This window comes from Mucor velutinosus (genome assembly GCF_035048745.1).
Source record: "Mucor velutinosus strain NIH1002 chromosome Unknown tig00001540, whole genome shotgun sequence".
NCBI lineage: Eukaryota > Fungi > Mucoromycota > Mucoromycetes > Mucorales > Mucoraceae > Mucor > Mucor velutinosus.
This window is the reverse complement of record NW_027041893.1, coordinates 467,368-489,121: the sequence shown is the minus strand read 5'-3', so window position 1 is coordinate 489,121 and position 21,754 is coordinate 467,368. Positions and strand designations below refer to the sequence as shown.

Below are 21,754 nucleotides of genomic sequence, written 5' to 3'. Positions count from 1 at the left end.
CATGTTTAAATTAAAGGTTGAGGGGAGCTGCTAAAAGGGAGGGGACCAGTAAAGTAAACGGCATCAAAACCCACCAGAGAGGAGGAGAAACAGAGGGAGGAATAGCAATGGCCGCGCCGCAAGACGGGGGAGACGAACAGGACTCAAGGTAGAAACCGGCCAGACGCACCGCAGCACACCTAAACGTGCAAGCACAAATACCGAGTAACATGCCAGGTTAGAAAGGCGGAAAATATGGATGCGAAGGTGGGATTCGAACCCACGACCTCTCGGCATACTCACTGCTTCCGCATGAAGCTCTAACCAAGTGAGCCATTCAAGCATCCATGCGGGTATAGCTCAGTTTAAGATTGGTTTTTATTTATATGAAATTTAGTGGGCACTCGATGGGAGCATAGCCTAATTTCAAGAACAAATATATAACAAGTAACTAAAAAAATCCTCCAGAGCACTTTCAAAAGGACAAAAAATGCAGTGACAAGAGTGCAGGACATGGAGACTAGTGGTGCTCACATTGAGGATCTCGAGGGACAACCAACGGATGGGAACTTTGATAATGACTTACCACCGAGGAGCCGCACGTAGAAAACAACAATGGAACATGTTCATCCCTGTCAGATCAACCAGTACGAGAGTACCAAAGAGACGCTGGATCTGGATCCGGAGCAATGACAGCCAGAGGATGCACAAGGCAATCGATAGCATACAGTAGGTTCAGTAGAGCAGACCAGTAAGCAGGAGGACCAGCAGAGGCAGTGGTTGGCAGGCAATTAAGAGCATGATCAATACGGTGCACACCAGGAGGAGCAGGCGGCAAGGCATCGATTAAGTCAGGATCAAGAGCACGGCAGTACAAAAAGTGATCACGAGAGATGTGAACACCTGCAGGTGACATACATGGGCACTCCTCACGCATGTTTGTGAAGCGACCAAGGCGCCAACGGACCAAACGACTACGGGCAATACGACCAAGAGGCAGATAGAGGATGGGATCAGGCCTTGTGGTATCAGGACGACAAGCACGAAGCAAAGTATGACGACCAGTGACAGCAGCAGCAGAGAGCTGGAGATCAACCTGATCTTGCCAATAGGCAGCAAAGGTAGTGCGCAAGCCAGCAGAGGAAGGAACAGGGTCAGGCAGCGACTGATACAGAGGGTTTTCACATATAAAACGATCCAACCTTGTATAGTGCAAATGGGCACGAAGCAGAACCAGCAGACAATCGTCAGGCAGAGTATCAGCACGCAGAGCAAAACGGATAGCCAGGACATTGTAGCGATGTTTGATACTGGGGAGACAGGTAATGTGCTTGGCGACATTGACCCAAGTACTACCCACAAACATGCCAACAAGTCGGTTTTGCAGAGTATCCAGAGCAGTGAAATCACGAGCAGAGAGATGGGAGATGGCCAGACCATATTCAAGCTTAGGACGAATAAATGTCCTGTACAGGCGAGAGGAGAGCAGCAAAGAGAAACCATTGCGGTTGACACCAACAGAGTTTAACAGAGCCATGGTCTTGACAGCACCAGCAGAACGCAGAGACAGAATACCAGGAGCATGCAGGCCTTTGTATCGGAATGGCATACCAAGGTATGTAAATTCGTCAACGACAGGCAGAGCTTCATTGTAAAGTACCAGAGGAGAACCAGCAAGAGCAGCAGCAGTACCAAGTACAGCACATTTGGAAGGCTTCCACCTATATCCAAGAGAGACAGAATGACCAGCAGCAAGATCCAACATACGCTGAACCTCAGACTTTGAACCAAAGACAGCCACATCATCAGCGAACAGGAGACTATTGATAGCAATAGGAGCATCAGCACCAGGCACAGGCAGCATAGTAGCACCAGTAGCACCAGAACGCAAAAGACTCGGTAAAGAATTGATATACAACGAGTACAAGTGGGGACTGAGCACTGAGCCTTGCAGAACACCAGTAACAGGAGAGAAAGCAACCGAGTTGTGATTAGCTATCAAGACAGAAACAGACACATCATCAAACATGTTGATCAACAGACCCAGAACAGCACGAGGAAGACTAGAACCAGCCAAAGCAGACCAGATAACACGACGATCGACTGTGTCATATGCTGACTTGATATCCAAGAAAGCGACAACAGGACGACGACGGTGCGCAACAAAGTAATCATGCATCAAGTCATGCAAGCAGAGGGCTTGATCCAGAGGACTACGTTGAGGGCGGAAACCACCTTGGGCAATGTCAAGGGCAGGAGAATGGGCATCCAGCTCAGGCATGAGAGAGAACTCAAACAGTTTGCGCACAACAGAAGTCAGAGAAATAGGCCTATAGTTGGCGGGGTCAGAAGCATCACCTTTCTTGAAAATGGGAAAGACTTGGGCTTGGCGCCAGAGAGCAGGAGTATACGACCATTGATAGCACAATTTGAAGAGCAACGACAAGACAGGAGCAATCTCAGAGATCAAGGACTTGAGCATCTCAGCCTTGATATGATCTGGACCAGGAGCTTTATGTGTTGGGAGCCGTCGAATATGAGATACTAAAGTATCAACATCAAACAGTGACATGTCCACAGGCACACAGAAAGGCAGAACAGAGTCAAAGGTGGGAGGAGCAGCAGGACGAGTAGCAGTGGCAAGCAGAGAGCCATCATACACCGAGGCGAGATGAGAACCCATAGCAGAGACAGAAGCAGCAGGACCATCAGGGTGGCTGTACGTAGGAGAGGATTCTTTATTACGCTTGATGCGCTTAATAGCAGCAGTAGCTTTTGAGAAATCACACTCCAGGGCAGTACAAAATTGTTGCCAGGACCTTCGCTTTGCAGCTTGTACCAGGGAACGAAACTTGCGATGAGCAACTTTGTATAAGAACCATTTTTCAATTTTGGCAATACCAAAGGCATGCCTCCATTGACTATATGAGCGATCGCGTGCAGTAGCAGCATCCTGAATTTCTTGTGTCCAGTACTTCTTCCAATGGCCAGGACGACCGGATTTTACACCAATAGAACTATCCAGAGATTCATACAAACATTGATTCAAAGAATCGTTGAGTGCATCAATATCTGGACGAACACCAGGAGGAGCAGACACCAAACCAGAGAGAGTAACAACCAGAGGAGCAACAGAAGATCGAAAGGATTCACGGAGTAAGCCCAAAGGCTTCTCTTTCGTCAATTTCGAGAGCTTCCATTGACGCCGAGGAGCCAGAACAGAATCACCAGGAGCCACAGTGTCATCGAGAGGTGGCACATACCCGAAAGTAAGTGACATCAATCGATGGTCAGAACCAAGAGACAGATCAGACTCAACCACCAGTTGAGGATTCACCAAAGCAACATCACCAATATTTGTCAAAAACAAATCAATGACACTACTCAATTCTTGCTGCTGCCGAAAAGAAGAGTACGTCGTAACGCCAAAAGCCAAAGACGCATTGAGCACAGACAAGCAATGTTCATCAAACCAAGGTTTGAGAGCATTACCACGAGCATTGGAGATAGCATCACCAGTGAGAGAACCCAACCGAGCATTGAAATCGCCACAGAGGATAGTATCCCTAGTCATAGGTAGTGAACTAAGGGCCGAGAGCACCTTATCAGATGATAAGGGTGGAGGAAAGTAAACACAATGAACCGTAAGGGTGCCAACCTTTAGAGACAGAGTGTGCGGATTATAAGAAGGTAGTTGGGAGACAGTGAAGGGACAGGAAGGAGAGACAAAGGCAGTGACACCACCAGAACCACGATTGAAAGCACCAGGTACTTTTGAACCATAGAGATGGAATTGAGACCAGTTTGTTGGAAAAGAGCCAGATGTAAGCCAAGTTTCAGTAACCAGCAGAACCTGAGTATCCAGTACATGAGAGAGAACATCATGGACTGTTGATTGGCGAAGACCATTGGCATTCCAGAGTGAAAGAGAGACGAAAACCGGGGAGACAGGCACATTAACATTATTAGGCAGTATAGATGGGGCAGAGAAGGAACTCATTATTGATCCACATCAGACATATCACTATCAGATCCAGCCTTGTCCTGGGAATCAGAGTTCAGCTTGCGACGGAACAGGAAATCAGCCTTTTTGGGCTCCTTCTTAGCAAAGCGTTCAACGGCCTGAGCAACGGCAACAGAGAGACTTTTATCGCAGATCCAACCTTTCTGTATAAAGTACTTACCGACACCACTAACATTAAGTGGGCGGAGGAAGGACAAAGTTTGCAGGCAGCGAGCTTCAGTAAATTGGTGGATCAGAGCATGACGATCATCATCAGAGAGGCTGGCGTACTTGGGATCAGCAATATTGCTGGGGTCCAATGGATCAAAAGCAGGAAACAGTTCACCCTTAGCCTTGGTCAATAAAGCAGTAAATTCCTCAACGTATTGAACGTGCAACAGAACACCAATAATATGGGAGGCAGGAAAGCAGATATCCAAGACACGACCCAGATCAACACTAGCATTAGCTAGATGCTTACGCACTTCAGAACGTTGGATCTTTCGGGATCTACCAATATATACATACTGATAGCCCTGGACACCTTTGGTAGCAGGAGTGGTAAAGGCACGGCCAGCAGCAAGACGTTTTTTGTCTTTTTTCTTAGGATCAGGCTTGTGAGCAGCAGCAGTAGCGATTTGGGCGAAGTTAGGAGCTTCCTTGAGAGGCTTTGGAGACACTGGGATAGAGGAACTTTCGCCCCCCTTGGGTCGACCCGAACCAGGAGAAGTGGTGTGACTAGTAACTGGACCTTGTTGTAATTTTTGAATAACCAGGTCCTTGTCTTGTAAAATTTTTTTCAGATCCTTGTTTTCTTGTTCCAAAGCAGCCAAACGTGTAAGGAGGTCCTCATGCTTGTTAACTTTCTCTGTTACCAAAGTAAGTTGTTGCTGGATTTGTTGCAGTATCGCTGGAAAGTGACTCATATCCAGAGCTTGTAGATTGGTGTCCATGGCGTTGAATATTTTTTGAAATTCCAACAATTTGAAAAAATATGAAACAGGTGTACGACAATTCTGAAATTATAACACAATAAACTGTTGATGGATGCAAGTATACTGGTACAATCTCGAGTGGATTGGAGTACTGGATGATGAGATATTACGTTTTTTGTGGTTTTCAGGATACTTTTTCCAAAGAGGGTGGCAAAAAGTGTCGAAAAACGGGAAGAGATGCGGGTATAGCTCAGGCGAAAATTTATGGTTGTTTATTGATTACAATGAATTAGCAAAGTAAAAAATATAGACTTATATGCATGCGATCTTTGGATCATTAGTTGCAAGTCCTGAGAAGCGACGTACAGCAAAAAAGCTTAAATTGATAGTTTGATCTCCATGCAGGAACAACATGCAAGTGTCCAGAAAAGGGAAAAAAGGTCCTAAACTAAAAATTAAACTGGTAAAAAAGAAGTACAGGCAGGAAAAAGGAGTAAAACAAGTGAGATAAAAGGGTAGAGAATAAGAAGCTATGGTGTATGAGACATGCAATTGAGGATACCTCGATGTTCAGACAGCAGCACAGACAAAATAAACCCACAGACCTCAGTGGCACAAAAAAAGCAAGAAAAAAAGGAGAAAACGAGGCATTTGCATATAGCAAAATGAGCAGAGAGACAAAGACCAAACGAGAAAGAAGCAGAGAAGGAGGACAAAGTAAATACAGACACTACCATAAAGGCAGCAGAAACAGAAACAACGAGAGTGGGAATGAGAGAGCAAAACGATTTCAACAGCAAGGTGTCAATCAGTTATCAGAAGGCTCTGACATTTCAAGATCCTTGGTAGCAGAGAGAGTGGGGGAGACAGCATAAGCCAAAAGAGAGGCAGTTTCAGCATCATGATGCAAGAGGTAGCCAAGATAACTCAAACGTTGTTTCTTGGCTAAACGCTCTTGATCAGAGGATCGGGATGGTGGTTTAGCAGCAGCAGAGGAGGAGGAACGAGCAAGCATTTCTTCTTTCAAAATGGCATCAAATTGGGCTTGGTTGATGCGATCATACAAAAGAAAAGAACGAGCAACAGAAACACGGACAGAGCGACGGACAAAAGACAGCGAACGAAGGCAGCGAAGGTTTTCGACCTCAATGGCCTTTTGGACACGCAGATCAGGAGAGAGAGAAGCAAATTTGGGATCTTTGAGATTGACTGGATCACATGGATCAAAGTCAATCAACGGAGAAGAGCCACGACCATGGAGATGCATGGCTTTGGTGAGGGTGAGAACATAGTCGTTGTGAACAAGGAAAGAAATCACATTCTGTACAGGATATTGAATATCCAGCACACGAGAGTTATTCAATCCTACGCCTTGAACAAGGCGACGCAGCTCAGAAAGACGACGGCGGACAGGAGTAGCATAGTACACAAATTGATAACCAGATGGTATATCACTTTGAGGAGCAAAAAGACGAGCAAGAGTAGCGGATGCCTTGGTGGCAGATGGAGGAGGAGGACGAGCAGCAGGCTTCTTCTTACGCTTTGCACCTGTATTAGATGCAACGACGGCAGCAAAAGATGGTTGATTTCCTGGAGACGAAGAGGTGGCAGAGGTAGCATTGGTGCATGTAGTTGATGTTGGTGCTGTTGTGGTGGTAGTAGTGGCAGGAGGTGGGTGGGATGATGATGGTTTGGGAGCCAGGCTAGTTGTAGTACCAGTAGCAGCTGCAAGTTGGGCTTCGAGAGCGTGACGAGCAGCTTCAGACTCTGCCAGGGCTGTTTTTAACCGCTCAATTTCGACATGGGCGGTTTCCAGACGAGCTAAGCGATTTCGAACCTCAATCATAAAGGTTGAAAGTTGCTGTTCACTCGCTGGAGAGGCAGATGGAGGAGTTGTTGGTCCAAAATCAGTAGAAATGTTGATGATATCAACTGATGTTTGTGGATGATGGTGCTGATGAGAGGTTGGAGTGAATGTCATTTTCTTTGTTTTCAACTGTTGAGTGAAATCTACAGCGAAAAAAGGTGGAGATCTTGAGGAACTTGGCCGTTTTTGACCTGGAGAAAGAGAGGACGCACAGCTTAATGCCTGGTTTACTTTGGTGTCGTCTGGAATGATGTTCTTGCTATGTATTGTATGGAATTGTAGAGTTGGGTCAATTTTTTCAATATTACTGGGCTTCAATGTATTAAAAAAATTGGTTAGCGGAAAGAAAGGTGCGGGTATAGCTCAGCTGGGAGAGCGTTAGACTGAAGATCTAAAGGTCAGGTGTTCGATCCACTTTAGCCGCAATTTTTTGCAAAAATTTAGATTAGTAGTGTATGTAGACAAAATTTTTTGCTCTTCTTTAAGCATTAGGTTACTTGCATCGACTACTTTTTCTGCTTGGAATGATTAGAATCTATTGTTCTGATGCCAACCTTGAGCAACCCTGATTCACAGACCATTTACAAATATCTGTATATCGTTTAAAGCTAGCAAGGTCGATCAACTTATTTTTAAAAACAACATTGTGCCAGATTTTACATTATCATATCATTTCGTCCAAATTTGTCTTGCACTACCGAAGCGCAAATCAATAAATTCTGTAGATAAGCTTTAATTCAACACCTAGTATGTTCGTTCTGATGCAAATTATCAGTAGAATAGCTGAACCACATCAAGATCATTGCCGAAACTCTCTACTATTACAATATGTACAATCAAATTTATTCGTCTGAATACAAATACAACCAACTTTTAGCTATTCCAAACGTATATACATTTTAAAATACATATTTGCAGTTATCATGCTACATCATTTGCAACATGTTTCTGAGGGTACTCAGAAGAGGATGTGCTTGCGGGTGGATCTATTGTTACAACCACAGGGGGCACTTCAGGTTCTGAGCCAAGTCTTGAATGAGGTTTGCATAAATCAGCTTGAAATCCTCGATAGTAGATATTGCCTGGATCAGGGTTACAATATGTATCGGATGGGATACCCAGCACGTCAAAATCTTTTTTGGCTCTCTGAGTCCATTCAATGCGATCCTCTGGTGTAAATGCAAACTTTCCTAAATTTGCCCAGTAATAGGCCTTTAAGAACCTAATTTCCTGAATGAAATGCATTTCAAATACGCCATGACGAAGAACCTAATCAATAAAAGATCAAATCAGCAACGCTAAACCTAAGAGGCGAAATAAATCGTTACCATGTATCCCTCCACAATACGTCGAGTTGTGACATAAGGCAGCGCACGTGCAAGATAGAGACAGGGTTGAGTGAATTCCCAAAATTTGACTTGCTGGAACGCATGATTGAGTCGAGATAGTCCAAATATAAACTTTTCGTAGTTCTTAACATCACCATCAGATACAAGATCTATTTGACCGTCTTCTACCATACTATACAAACCCATGGTAGCAAATATAAGACCATAGATGGGAAAGATGTTTGCTATTGCAATGTGGCCATTAGTAAATGTCTCATTACTAGAGCTTAATTTACCTACGAGTGACAGTAAGTGAGGGTAGATTGTTGACTAACTTTTGCAAATGCCGTCTAGCCAAATCGTATATGTGATTTCTTGCGTAATAGCAAACCAAAGTGCCATGAATAGCAATTCGATTATAATCGGCAGCCTCTTTTACGTGTGCTTCCAGCAATGCCACATAAGGCGCGCAGTCAGCCAATCGATCTATGACAAGGGCATTTCCCACATTGTAGACACCAAGCCAAATTTCAGCTTCAAAATCGCCGTTGCTATGGGCCGTGTCTGCCATCTGCTTAAGCAGCGCCATATCAGTTGCAGATTTGTTGAAGGCGCCCTCAAATATACGCATTGTTACCACCAAGCCAACCGACCTATAGAAGGCCTGACAATCGGTGACAATGCCTAATGTTCGTGATCCCTCGATTGACTGATACAACAAATCTCTTGCATTTGAAAATTTGCCGGCAGCAAAGCATAACAGCGAGCAGATGGTCAGTGTACCAGGATCCGTTTTGTCAGTTCCCATTTGTCGTAAAGCCTTTGCAATGTAAAAGATGCTGTTTGCCTTGTCGTCATTCAGCCAACAAAGTAGAGCATTTCTGGCCAAAAACAAGGTGTAATTGGGACCGACATCACCTAATTTCTCGCAAGCGTTCAAGCCAACCAGACAGGCGTATACAAAGTCGCGACCATTACCAGTGTAAAAGTAGATATTGGATAGCTGTGCCATGATCTCTACTACACGATGGCCATGCTCTCTTTTAGAGGGAGAACTATATTTTGACAGGACGCCCCATCGACGGTGTTGATACTGCTTCAACCTGTTTTTCCAGAAATTGTATAAAAACTGTGGTTCTGATCGCGGCCATGCTTCTCCGAGAATTTCCAGAGCCTTGAACAAAAAATGCTCGCCTTCCGTTAGCTTGGTTCTCATTGTATAACACACACCGAGTCGACGATACACATCACTGAGATGAACGTGTCCAAACTGACTAAGCAGATCATCGTTTTCGTCCAGAATCTTGACAATTTTCTGAAGATTGAGTGTCGCTTCTGGTAATAGATAGTTTTGCATATTTTGATCGGCTAATGCCTCGAGATAAGAAAGTTGTTTTCCAACTGAATCCGTCTGCAGATAGTGCCGCGTAATCTTTCCGAGCAGTTGAAGGTAATTGTCTCTGTTTAATTGACTTTCATAGTATTTGGCCAGTGCTCGATGTTGCGCGATGCGAGTTTCGTAGGACATCATATCATAAATACTTTGGGGAATGGTGATGTGTGTGAAGTTGTACACAGCAATGTTGCTTTCCAGTGGATTGCCATTGTCAACTTGCTGTAAGAAATGATACACATCAAACTTCTTGATTTGCTTTTGTATTGCCTCGGGATCGTCTTGCTTGAATATGTAATTGGTGTCCTTGATAACAGCCTTGACTTCAAAGATGGTGAAATATTGATCCAAGCAGCAAGCAACCTAACGCACGGGCATGTTTAAAAAGCGCAAATTTCGTGTCTCCAATACAAACTTACTGTTAGAAATGCTTGATAGTTCGGGTCGAGTCGATCGAATTGCATCTTGATGATTCTCTTGTAGTCAAAGTTACCCAAAAGATCCTCCAAATCAAAACTATTACTACTAGGCACAAGCTCCCCTTCTACCACTGTGACATGATTGAAATCCTTTAGAATGATTGCCATGTTTCTATACAGCAATTTAGTCGATGAGCGTCAGCATGTTTGTGTATGTTACATACTTGACATAAAGTGGGTTTCCGCCAGTGCGTTTCTGCATTAAAGTTTAATATCAGGGCTTGAAGAAGCAACGAGGCAACTTACCTGAACGACCTTGACAATCTTTGGACTGATGCGGTCGACACCACTACCAAAGTTTTGAAGAATAATTTCGCCAATTTCATCAGCGCCAAGACCATTCAATTGAATCTCTACATAGGAGCCGGTGGCTCGGTATTTCTCTATGAAAAGAACATTATAATCTTTAATAGGACGAGTGGCCATTATGATGAACACTTTCTGACAGTGCTCATGAATGTGCTGCAGGATGCGAATAGAAGCAGTGTCGGCCCCTATGTCAGTAACGGCTGAGTATACACTTGAGGCATCCTAAATGCGCTACTTACATTGAACATCATCACAAATAAAGACCAATCCCACACATCTGGAAACATGCTGCGCGATTCTTGTAATGACACCTGTCAGCAAAATATCTCTTGCTCGTCCATCCAATAGCCGTGTATATCGGTTCTCTCCAACATCATTCAGAGTTGTGAATATCACCTTGAACAGCGGCATGTATCCAATCTCTTCACCGCACTTTTGCAGGCATCTCGAAATCAAATCGACCATTTCGTTGCATATTTCGATATTGTTTGAGCCAGATCCGAGTGATGAAGGTGTCATGGAGGCATGAGAAGCAAGTGATCTAAACCACTCTTTGCTGGTAGGAAAACTTGTGGAAGATGGGCTTGTATTGACGGATTCATTTGATTCGGCAATCGATGGACTTGATGTATCGTGCGGGTGGCGCTGTGTGCTGCTCGCAGTTATATGCGAACAGTTATCAGATTTGCCTCTGCCTTTGGCTGGTATTCTGTCTGAATCAATGATTTCAAATAACGCTAGCATGATATTTCGCAAGAGATAGTATTTGCTGCCCTTTTCGACTAAATTGAGGTCAGCATCATAGACTTAATGTGCTATACCCGTTGCCATTGTTACCTTCAGTAGACGAAGACCAGCTTTAGAGACAGAAAAATCAATACAGTGATTGCAACAGAAAGCTTCTCGACTTACCAGCTCAGTACACCATGTGTCCTAATGAGCTTATGCAGATTATCACAAAAAAAACTTTTGCCGACACCAGAAGGTCCTGACACAATGAGAAAGTGATGATTTGGCGCATCTGCCCAATCGTCCACAAAACTGGTTGCTGTTTGCATTTCTGACTTGTACCCAATAAAGTCATTGGACTTTTCAAAGCTCAATACGGATATACGTTTGTCTCTTTCAGGAGGACCAAATCTTGATATTCCAAATATTTGCACAGGCTTCACCTTGCCCTTGACAAAGTTTTCTCCAAAATCTTCAAACTCACATAGCCCACCAATCTGTTTACGAGTGGATGGATCGCATACAACAGTCTCCTTGGAGAATGGGAACTTGAGCATGCGCACAGCAACCACAATTGTATCACCTGATATGCCTGGATCTCTTCTATATGGCCCTTTGGGTGGCAAAACAGCAGTAAAGATGATGCCCGTTGATAGCGAAATGGAGAATCCGGTAAAGCCTTGCTCCAAATAGCTGTCTCGAATCTCTAATGCAGCTTTGGCAGCGAAAACAGCTTCACGCTCATGGGATAAAGGAGGCAAGCCAAACACAGACAATAAAGTGGCGCCTATTCGAGTAATGTGTCAATGATTTGTGCTTCGCTTCTTTCATGCGATTAATACTTGCCCTTGTCGTCAATAGCAAATTGCTGCAGCATACCTTCGTATCTTACCAGCGCTTCTATCACGATTAAAACTGCAGTTTGCACCTTCTTGAGCCCCTCTTTACTAAAAACATCCGTCTTTCCCAAGCTGATAAACATGATGGTTGCCTCTCGAAACTGTGCTGGTATACTGCCATCTACACTCTGCTGCATTCGGTAAAGAGCGCTTCTGTTGATATATTGACAATAGAACCGATTCGAGTTGACCGGGAGGTTAGTATGGAAAGTGTTCCGCACACGGGGTACAAGTGGTTCAATCGACATTTTTGATGCATGTGTCCTCAATCCAGGCAATGTCTTGAGGTAGTCAGCATTGCTCAGTGGTTGTGCTACTGAACTGCTTTTTCTGCTGAGTGGACTCGTATTGTGCCGTAATCCAGATGATGTATGAGAGTGATTGCTGCTTTTTCGTATGGGTCGGTCCTCAGTGATGTTTTTGATGACAAAAAAGCGCCTTCGTCTTTCAAAGCTGAGGTTCATTGATTGTCTTCGCACAATATCGTATGCTGCAGGTGTAATGCTGAGCTCTCCAGCCTTCGCAATCGATAATGCTTCGTCCAGTGAGTCCACTACATCGCCACCAATAGCGTATTCCAGTCTACCCCTATATTCCAGAAAAAACTCGTCCAGGATGGGCGAAATATCAGCAGCGTTGTCCATTGATCTCAACTGAGGAAACAGGCTGGCATGCTGATGAGCATCTGTATCATTCGGATCTAGATCACCCAGCACAATGTTGATGACATTTCCGCAAGACAGCGCCATGTGCAATTCCAAATCAACGCAGTTGTTCAACTCCGAGTTGTTGCTAGACATTTCACTGCTATCGCTGGGCCTTCTTTCCTTGTATCTATCTTTGCCTTTCATCTTGAGAAATGCTGGCACCCAATTATCAATGGAGAGAAAGTGGTTTTCTTCAAATGTTGTTGGCTTGATGTCCTGTGCTATCTTTTCGTCCTGGCTGCAGGTGGGGTTCATCGCATCGTAAATTGTTCCCTTTTGCTCGTCTTTCTTTTCTCCATTAGGGGTCCTATGCTTGGATCTTTCTTCAGCCGTGAGATAGACTCTGTAATGTGATAATCGAGCAAGCAGCTGCAATCCGCATTCGACTCCTCGACGCACCAGCAAGTTCTTTTGTCTTTCAGATGCCTCCACCTCGTCTTCATTTGTTGTTTCTGATGAATCTCGTCTGTCTTTGGTATCAATGGGTTGAAAGCACACCAACACTGCGTCTCCCAAAAACTAAACGACAGAAAAGCTGTCAATTGCAAATCGCTCAACAGCGATCATTTATACATTACCTTGACAACGTCACCACCATAGAATTCAATGATTTGAATACACTATATCAGCTAGATGTCAACATGCCAATCCATGCAGTTGGATATTGTGTTACCTCTCCCATGTACGCTCCGATTTCCATGGCAATGGCCTCTGCGCCAGAATCGCCTTTTGCTTGCGCCAATGTCGTCAGCTATACGAAACTCTTTTCAGACAATGTTTTGAGTGTTTGGCATGATCTCGTCTATGACTTTACCGTACTGAATCCTAAAGTAAATGTCAATCACCTGTTGTGCAATACTCGAGAATCCTCATTAAAATTTACCAACAACATCTACCATCAGCACAACGCCAAACTGACTGTGGCTGTATGGCACACTGAATGAGTCATCTGTGGCATGTAGTGCTCGAACATACTAAAAAGGTGCACAATGGGTGTTAGCTATCATGTCCACAAACAAACAATCCCGCTATTACTCTACTTTGGCAATGTACGGTGCGATATTGAACATTTAACACAACTTGAAATGCGAATCGTCGGTTCGAGTTTTCTCTTTGAATGTGAAAACAGTTTTTTTAATTGATACTTGAAAGAAAGAGGCTGTGCAAGATTTACTGCTAAAACAAAATGGAACCAGAAAAAAAAAATTGAGAAACAACCAATTTTGGGAACAAAAAGAAGTTTCCCGCGTTGATTACCATGAAACGGACTTTACAGCCCTTAAGGCTTTTTATTTGATACGTTTTGGATTGATGAAAAGCAACTCGCATGATTCTTTCCGTTTATTCGCACAAACATCAACTATTATGTAGGGTCGTTTCAACTCGTTTGTGAGCTTTTATAATATTCATATCTGTTTGATATAATCTGCTCCTCATCAAATCAAGGAACAGCATTTACATCCATCAGAGCTGTGAGGTATTCCTCTTAATAAGGAAATTGAACTTACAGATGTTTCGGGGGACAAGCCATGTTGCCTGGCGATATCAGTTATAAAAGTGCTCAGCCAAACCAGAAACAGACAAGTAAGCTAATATATAGTAGCATTCAGTTTGAAGTCTCTTTCTCTTAAGCTTTCTACAGCTACGATCACCCTCTTGCCAGCAAGCAGCAGCCGCCAAAAACAATTCAAGTTTCGTACGTTTTTCTTCACTTGAAATGGGAAAATTCCGATCAAATTGCGACTTGATTGATCTATTTTGTCAGATTCGACTATATAAACTGTGATATGATTATCCCATACTTCCTAATTTATTCTAGGAATACTCTTCAAGGCGCATTCATGGTGTTACTTATAATATAGGGTTTGAATAAACATTTTGAATAATATTTGAAAATATGAAATGGCGTTTTTGGCGGAAATACAGAGATCGTACATATAAAAGCTTCACAAACAATACTTCAGGGGTTGCCTTGAAGCAAAAGAAGCATTTTGAGTTAATATAATAAATGTTCAGCCCCTAGACACTTTCAAAGCCTCAAAAAGGAAAGAAGCTGATCTGACAAGTATTTTGGTAGACTGGCGCTATTAAATATAGAACGCAAGAAGAATAGCATGACTAAAGATAGCAATATATAATTTGCCGCCTAATTTCCATACGCTTTAAAAGTACCTATTAATGTACTGCCTTCATGATGAAAAGGGCATTACGTTTGCCAGCCTGCCCACAAGCAAAAATTAATTCAAGCCCAGAATTATGGTCTGTTCCAGATTGGCCAAAACCTGATGATTCGGACACGATTGAACTAGTTTTGCAGATTCGACTAAGTACAATATGATAATTATCGTACACTTCATTAAGCTTTCTTGGAGTGCTTTTCAAGGCGCATCCAATGGTACCAAGTAAGATAGATGTTTTGAATAAACTTATTGAGTAATTTACGAAAATATGAAAAGAGGTTTCTGGCCAAAATGTCGAATTTCTACCTATCAAGGTCCCACAAAGATGATTTTAGGGGCTGCTTTGGATCGATAGAAACATTTTGATTCAAGATATACCATAGTAAAAGTCTTCATTTTCAAGGTCAAAAATGCGATCGTTTGATTTTCGATGAAAGCCATGAGGGGTACCTCATGCTTTTTGGTCGATTTTTGACCATGTTTTTTTGGTCCCCAAAAAGTTGAGCAAAGGTGTCGGAAAGTAGCTGCCAGATGAGAGCAATTGTTTGGTGCTATTCTGACCATCTAAAACAGCCTTGAGCGCAAGAAAACGCAACTCAAATGCACTTAGATTTTGCTGTATCAGGGACACTAAGGACTAGAGAGGGAAAATACCAGTATGATACTTGCCCCTATATGGAGTAGCTACATGTATATGGATGTAGAGCAGCACATAAGAGTCAGATCCATAGATAATATAAAGGGTTTTCATGTGTAAATGGAGAGTCAACATGAAAGCAGCAGTATTTTGATAAGATACGTAAGAGCAATCAGTAGCACGAGCAGCCGCTGCGCAGATTGGTTCTCATCAAAGCAAAGTGAAGGTAAACAACTACTCAAAATACGTAGAGGCACTCGTATTCGACAATGTAAAAATATAAGGTTTTTATAGAATAACTGAAACATATACATATTAATGAGGGGATAATATAACAGAGTAGTAGGATAAAAGGTAAGTGGGGCTAACATTAATAGTAGGCGCATCACAGCTGATAATGTGTATAAATATATGCAACTGAATGAAGCGGCTGAGCATTGCATCTAAGTGACGATGTGAACAATTTGCTTCAAGGCACGCTTCCACCAGGGTCCTTGAATGACCTCTTCTTCATCCTTATTGAATGTTTCGTACTCGGCTCTACCAGAATCAATATCAATTTCAGCAATAGGAATCAGTTTTGATTTGGTATAAAGCTTGAGAACAACAAACAGAATAACAACTACAACGAGGCCACCATAGTTACCGATCAAACCCACTGGATCAGCAGGTACAAAGTAAGAATAGCCAGCCATCAGAGAAATGACGACACATGCAACCATACCAAAGATATCACCAAAGGGATGAAATGGTGCTTTGATTGGCAGTTGAGCGACGGATCGGCCATGGTATTTAAGTGCTTTACGGAACCGGTAGTGAGCGAGACAGATACCAGCCCAGGTAACAAAGCCAGCAACACCAGAGAGATCAGTGAGAACAACGAACAATGCCTTACCAGGAATGAAGGAAGTGGCAAACGTAACAAGACCAATAATTCCAGTGAGTGTCAATGACCAAACAGGGACACCACGTTTATTGATGTATCCTAGTTTACAGAGAACGTTAGATCAAAGCGCATACAACGACTTCAAGGGTCACTTACCAAATTTAGGATGTGCGAGACCCTCTTTGGATAAAGCACAGAGCATACGCGAGCTTACATACATACCGCTGTTGGCACATGAGAGGACAGTAATGAGGATAACAGCATTCATGATGTGAGCAACACTACTAAGGCCTGCCTTTTCGAATACAATGGTGAAGGGGCTCACTATGTGAAGCATGTTTAATACAGCTTGTTGATGGCATTCCTTTCTTTGTATGTTTACCTGTTACACCGCTTCCAGCATTGAGATTACGTGGATCATCATAAGGAATAAGCATTCCCATAACAAATACTGATCCGAGATAAAAAATGATGATACGCCAAAAGACATTTTTGATGGCACGGGGCACTTGCTATAAACATAATATCTGCTTAGTCCTTTGTGCTCGCTTTATGATGTAATATTATGTGAAATCAAGAAACGTTACCTTGAGAGGATTCTCACACTCACCAGCTGTGATACCAACAATTTCTGTACCTTGCATTGAAAACGAAGCCAACACAAAGGCATTTACCACACCCAGGGCGCCATTTGAAAAGGCTCCAGGATTGCTCCAATACTTGAAACCGTAAACTTCGTGGGGATTATCTTGGCTACATAATTCTCATGCGTTTAGTACACTACACGGTAGACATTCCCGGACTATAGACCAACTTACCCAATCAAACCACCAGATGTGATACAGCCAACAATAATAAAGACGAGAACAGCTATGATTTTGATCTATAGTTTACATGGAATGTGTGACAGATGCACAAATTGGTATTTCAGATCTAAACTTATTTTTGACAATAAATCAGAGATCGAGAATTTGTACTTACGGCACTAAACCAGTACTCAGCCTCACCGTAACTGCGAGCACCAAACATATTTAGAATATAAATGATAACGAGGAAGATACCAGACCCTGTTTTTGAAGGATTTAGTTGATTTGATACATGGCAGCCATGTTTGGGAATACTTTACAGGCCCAATCCGGCACAACGTCTGTCCAAAATGACATTACCAACGGCAGGGCAACCAATTCAGCAGCAACAATAATACTCCAGCACATGAAATAGTTATAGCCGATAGTAGTGCCAAAAGATTTGTCCACAAATCTTCTACAGAACACTGTAAACGACCCGGATACGGGAATATACGTTGCCATCTCACCCAAGGAGAATGTGACCCAGAAAACGATGAAGCCAATGATCGCATAGGCAATCAAAGCTCCAGCAGGACCTGCTCTATTCAAGTTACCGCCAGCAGATAAGAAGAGACCTTGGCCGATAACACCACCCAAAGAAATCATCTAAAATAGTAAAAAAAAAAAAAAATTATCAGGTTATGCGGGGTAGATCAAACAGCCAACCTCCTCTTTCTCCACTTACGGCTAAATGACGAGCTTTGAGGGATCTCTTGAGAACAGGCTTTTCAGATTCTTGGCTTTCCAGAGAGCTAGCACTTCTGATTTCATGGTCATGCTCATCCGCCAGGTTCTCAATCTTTGTTTCCTCTTTTGCAGAGTAGTTGGATATTTGATCTACTTGCCTTTTTTCACTGTCCATGTTGTAAATGTATAAAGAAAAAGTGAAAAAGATGAAGAAAAAAAAAAAAAAAAAAAAACTGAATTGATCTGCACCCCTCTTTATATAAACGAGTGATTTATTATACAGTGATAGAAGCAATATGGTTAGGTTAATTAGCACCGAGAAGCTTGTGAAATGCGAGTTTTATAAAAGGAAACTTCCTAGTACTTCACTTTGAACTCATGACACTCTACAGCGTTCAGTAAATGATACTGAGATAGAGTTTTAACCTTAATCGATAATATTCCCCATTGCATTTTATCTTGATTCTGGTTATCGTAGAGCTGTAGGTGCTTATCATTCATCTCGGTTATCGTAACCCTGCTTCATTACACAGACCATTTTCCCGCGTATCGATATCTTGCTTGTCCTGCGCTTGTTTCTACAGCGTTTTGATGGCGATTCCATACGAAAAAGACATTGGCTTGTTACAGATCAAAGCAGATAAAGTTACACCATCTTCTTTTTACTTCCTTATAAAAGGCATGATTGGCTATTCATCTCGATATTTGAGTCGTACAAGCAGTGATAATACTGTCTTGAGAACAGATTCTTTTACCTTATAATCATAAAAGAGTCTTTTTTTTTTAGTTATAAAAAATCAAAGAAATGATGGAATCAGGGATCTGCAACCGATATACATGCATTTCAAGTAGCAATAAGGTGAGTAGAGCCATAAATGTCAAAGCAGACATTACCAGATGCTATGCAGTAGCGAAATGAAGCATGCAGTCTTTTTTTTTTTTTTTTTTTTTTTTCTGAGCTGACAAATAACGCATCTCACTCTCATATCATATTTGGGATTATGGTATTGGCACATGTGCAACATGAATCCTTGATGTTTCCGTTGACAAGTCGAATATGCCTCGGTTGCTCTGGTGATCAAGTGGTATCGTAAGAGCGTCATGATGCCCCTTGGTTCTGTATGCTGTCTGACCATATGTCACGATGAGTTGCTGCATTTGACACCAAGACAGAGATTAGCTACGGTGAAATATTTCTTGGATTAGGCTTGTTCAACATTGATATAATTGAGGGACACACAGAATTCCAATACGAAATAATAGTATGATCTAATAAATCAAAGAATCGAACGACTTTTTAGCACTGCAATTAAGAAAAGCATTTGCTATCAGTTCTCTTTCTCATAAATGCAGTGTATCTAAATTGCCCTCACCTCAATCTTTGATCTGTACAACCTGATCGTGCAGTGGACTTTCCAACAGGTTTGATAACTGCATTAATTGAAACAGTTTTAGATGAGATTATCTTCGGAGCCATGATCAGATTGGTGTATTCAAATGCGTGTGCTTGTGAAAAGAGCAAAATAGGTAGTGCTAGGGTTATCTCCTATTCGCAGTTACTGTGGGAAATCCAACTTGGCTAGAAAATACGCATTCATGATGACTTATACATCCATAAAACCACCCACTAATATGACAACTTGTTTACAAATACGTCTATCAACTTCAATTAGGCAGTGATAGCTGCTTGTTTCATTCAATTCAGCCGAAAAACTCATAATGATACGTACAAAGCCATAGCTAACTTGATTTAATTGGGTTTATTCAAGAATGATATAGATAAGAGCGAATGGATGTGTGTATAAGATTCCTTTGATAATTTCTTACGATGAGAGATCATATATAGAGATGAAAAATATTAAGCAACAGCAGTTGGTGCACTGATTTGAATTTCGCCATAGGCACGATCTTGCTTCACCTTGATCATATCCTTGGTAGACAACAACAATACATCATAAAACATACGGGCAGCTTCTGCTTTTGTGCTGAAGCCGGGTGCTAAATCGTTGAACTTGACTACGCTGGGAAATTCCTTTTCGAGCTTCTCAAGAGTCCCACGAGCGCTATTGCTGAAGCTTTGAGTATTCTGTGTCATTAAGGCTTCATCGTTATCCATCTAAACAGAAAAGTTAGTTTTGAGTAGGTAAGCATGCTTGCTACATACGTTGTCATTGTTGAAACGGTTAAAAGCATCTCGATTAAAGTCGACATTATCTTCATTGTAATCTTGTCCATAGTCAATGTTATCATCGTCAAAGTGGAATGCTGAGGTCAAGCCGGGTCCACCAGGTGTAGGAGCACCAAAGGCATCATCGACACGAGCCTCCTTGTTGGCATTAGCGATAGCACCAGATGCACGACGTTTACGGCTCAAACCAGCAAACAAGGCCTCCAGTTCAGAACCAACTGCGTCGCCAGATGGCTGTGTCAAATTGATAGCAGGCTTGGCCTTGGATGCACTTCCAACAGGTTTCTCCTAGGTCTTTCCTTTAGCCATCCCCAGGTAGATCATGGCTTTGATTGCTGTCTTACCTTTTGAATGATGGAACTGACATCAGCAGCGTACCTCTTAAGATCGGCAGAAGGTATTTCTGTCACCTTGTCAACGACTAAACGCTTGCGTCTACGAACCGGTTCTGTGGTGGTGGATCCAATAGCATCCACATCAAACATACTGTCATCCTCGACAATGCCGACTTGCATCAACGTATCGAGAGAAGCATCAGCATTGTCGTTGTCGATAGGGAAATCAAATTCGTTCATGTTATCTCCATAGTCTTGGCCGTAATCGATATTATCGTTCAAGTCGAAATCAAAATCAACAGCGTCGTTTGCAATGCCATTGTTGTTGTTATCATTCAGGTTCATGTCTTTGAGAGGATCAGCAATAGCATCCATGTCGAAGCCATTGTCAGCGAGGCCAGCTTCGTTATCACGACGACCAGCTTCTACACCACCAGCACGACCACTTTCCCAGTTACCGAAACTGAAATCAGCTTGACCACTCAAGGTAATGTCCTGAGAGAATGACATGTCTCCAAGGCTATCTAGGATAGGGTCGCGGCCTTGTTCGGCAGGGCCACTATATGTTGAATCAGTTAGTCATGTGTGGCATGTTGCTGCTGTGGAGACAGAGGCTCTTTACTTTGCATTGAATGGGAGATCAGGGAGTAAAATGTCGAATTCAGTCAATTTGTCTTGCATGGTGATGGTATTTGCGTTGCTGATGGTATGGCTAATGTCAGGCATGTTGATGTCGCCCTTCTTGAAAGCCTGTCCAACAAGCAATGTTAGTATTTGAACAAGTTACTGGTATCAATACATACCAATTTGATCTTGACAAGTGCCTCGTTACAGTCTTCCAAGAGATACTTGGTCTTTCTAGAATAGATGCGAACAACACCAAGCAACAGCTGACCAGATACACGGAGAGCCAGAGGCTCCTCTTGCTGGTTTGCAGTGATAGCGTCTAATACAAATCATTAGTTGTCCTAGTAATGAACAATCCATGAACATTTAAAAAGTACCAATGGTCTTCTCGAGGTTGGTATTCAAGAATTGGGATTTGGAGATCTTTCTCTCCCAATGAGAGGCCAACCATACACGAGCCAAAGGCCCTTGCTTTGTTCTTAATTGATCAGATAACATAATGAGGTAGTCGTAGAAGCAACAAAAAAATTGTACCCAAGGCGCGCGTGTCTTTATTAATAGGTAACGCGATAAAAGCACTGAAGATGAAAAATGAGGGGCAGCCATCAAGGGCATGTTTGTAGTCACAGAAACGACATGTCTTGAATCAAGCTGCTGATGCTGCTTCTCCTCCAGCTGCTCCATCTAAACCGCCAGCGGCAGAATCTGGGTAGTAGTAGAAACTGATGGCTATCAGAA

The 21,754-nt window shown here is 42.6% G+C and overlaps 6 protein-coding genes and 1 non-coding gene across 7 annotated transcripts; 1 reads left to right on the top strand and 6 right to left on the bottom strand.

Annotated features, from left to right (window-relative positions):
• Positions 1 to 619: 619 nt before the first annotated feature.
• ATC70_004263 (uncharacterized protein) lies at positions 620 to 3,553 on the bottom strand (the record flags this gene model as incomplete). Its single annotated transcript, XM_064823569.1, has 1 exon — positions 620 to 3,553. One exon carries the CDS (start codon positions 3,551 to 3,553, stop codon positions 620 to 622), a length of 2,934 nt encoding a protein of 977 aa, XP_064688394.1.
• Positions 3,554 to 3,978: 425 nt separating this feature from the next.
• ATC70_004262 (uncharacterized protein) lies at positions 3,979 to 4,935 on the bottom strand (the record flags this gene model as incomplete). The annotated part of the gene is made up of 1 exon (XM_064823568.1): positions 3,979 to 4,935. One exon carries the CDS (start codon positions 4,933 to 4,935, stop codon positions 3,979 to 3,981), a length of 957 nt encoding a protein of 318 aa, XP_064688393.1.
• Positions 4,936 to 5,725: 790 nt separating this feature from the next.
• msp1_1 (mitochondrial dynamin GTPase Msp1) lies at positions 5,726 to 6,898 on the bottom strand (the record flags this gene model as incomplete). Its single annotated transcript, XM_064823567.1, has 1 exon — positions 5,726 to 6,898. The coding sequence occupies one exon, from the start codon at positions 6,896 to 6,898 to the stop codon at positions 5,726 to 5,728; it is 1,173 nt and encodes a 390-aa protein (XP_064688392.1).
• A 238-nt stretch (positions 6,899 to 7,136) lies between these two features.
• On the top strand, positions 7,137 to 7,209 carry ATC70_004260. The gene has a single exon. It is a non-coding gene; the product is annotated as a tRNA-Phe (tRNA).
• A 496-nt stretch (positions 7,210 to 7,705) lies between these two features.
• Positions 7,706 to 13,328, bottom strand: ATC70_004259 (uncharacterized protein; the record flags this gene model as incomplete). Its single annotated transcript, XM_064823566.1, has 12 exons — positions 7,706 to 8,053; positions 8,113 to 8,357; positions 8,413 to 9,868; positions 9,925 to 10,096; positions 10,149 to 10,180; positions 10,231 to 10,478; positions 10,533 to 11,075; positions 11,131 to 11,150; positions 11,206 to 11,809; positions 11,869 to 13,147; positions 13,207 to 13,248; positions 13,302 to 13,328. 12 exons carry the CDS (start codon positions 13,326 to 13,328, stop codon positions 7,706 to 7,708), a joined length of 5,016 nt encoding a protein of 1,671 aa, XP_064688391.1.
• Positions 13,329 to 15,888: 2,560 nt separating this feature from the next.
• Positions 15,889 to 18,041, bottom strand: PP2A2 (Serine/threonine-protein phosphatase PP2A-2 catalytic subunit; the record flags this gene model as incomplete). The annotated part of the gene is made up of 8 exons (XM_064823565.1): positions 15,889 to 16,430; positions 16,488 to 16,655; positions 16,714 to 16,843; positions 16,919 to 17,084; positions 17,150 to 17,214; positions 17,313 to 17,398; positions 17,458 to 17,785; positions 17,865 to 18,041. The coding sequence occupies 8 exons, from the start codon at positions 18,039 to 18,041 to the stop codon at positions 15,889 to 15,891; spliced, it is 1,662 nt and encodes a 553-aa protein (XP_064688390.1).
• Positions 18,042 to 19,724: 1,683 nt separating this feature from the next.
• snf21_1 (ATP-dependent DNA helicase Snf21) lies at positions 19,725 to 21,514 on the bottom strand (the record flags this gene model as incomplete). Its single annotated transcript, XM_064823564.1, has 6 exons — positions 19,725 to 19,982; positions 20,031 to 20,342; positions 20,399 to 20,948; positions 21,012 to 21,139; positions 21,193 to 21,335; positions 21,394 to 21,514. 6 exons carry the CDS (start codon positions 21,512 to 21,514, stop codon positions 19,725 to 19,727), a joined length of 1,512 nt encoding a protein of 503 aa, XP_064688389.1.
• Positions 21,515 to 21,754: the final 240 nt, after the last annotated feature.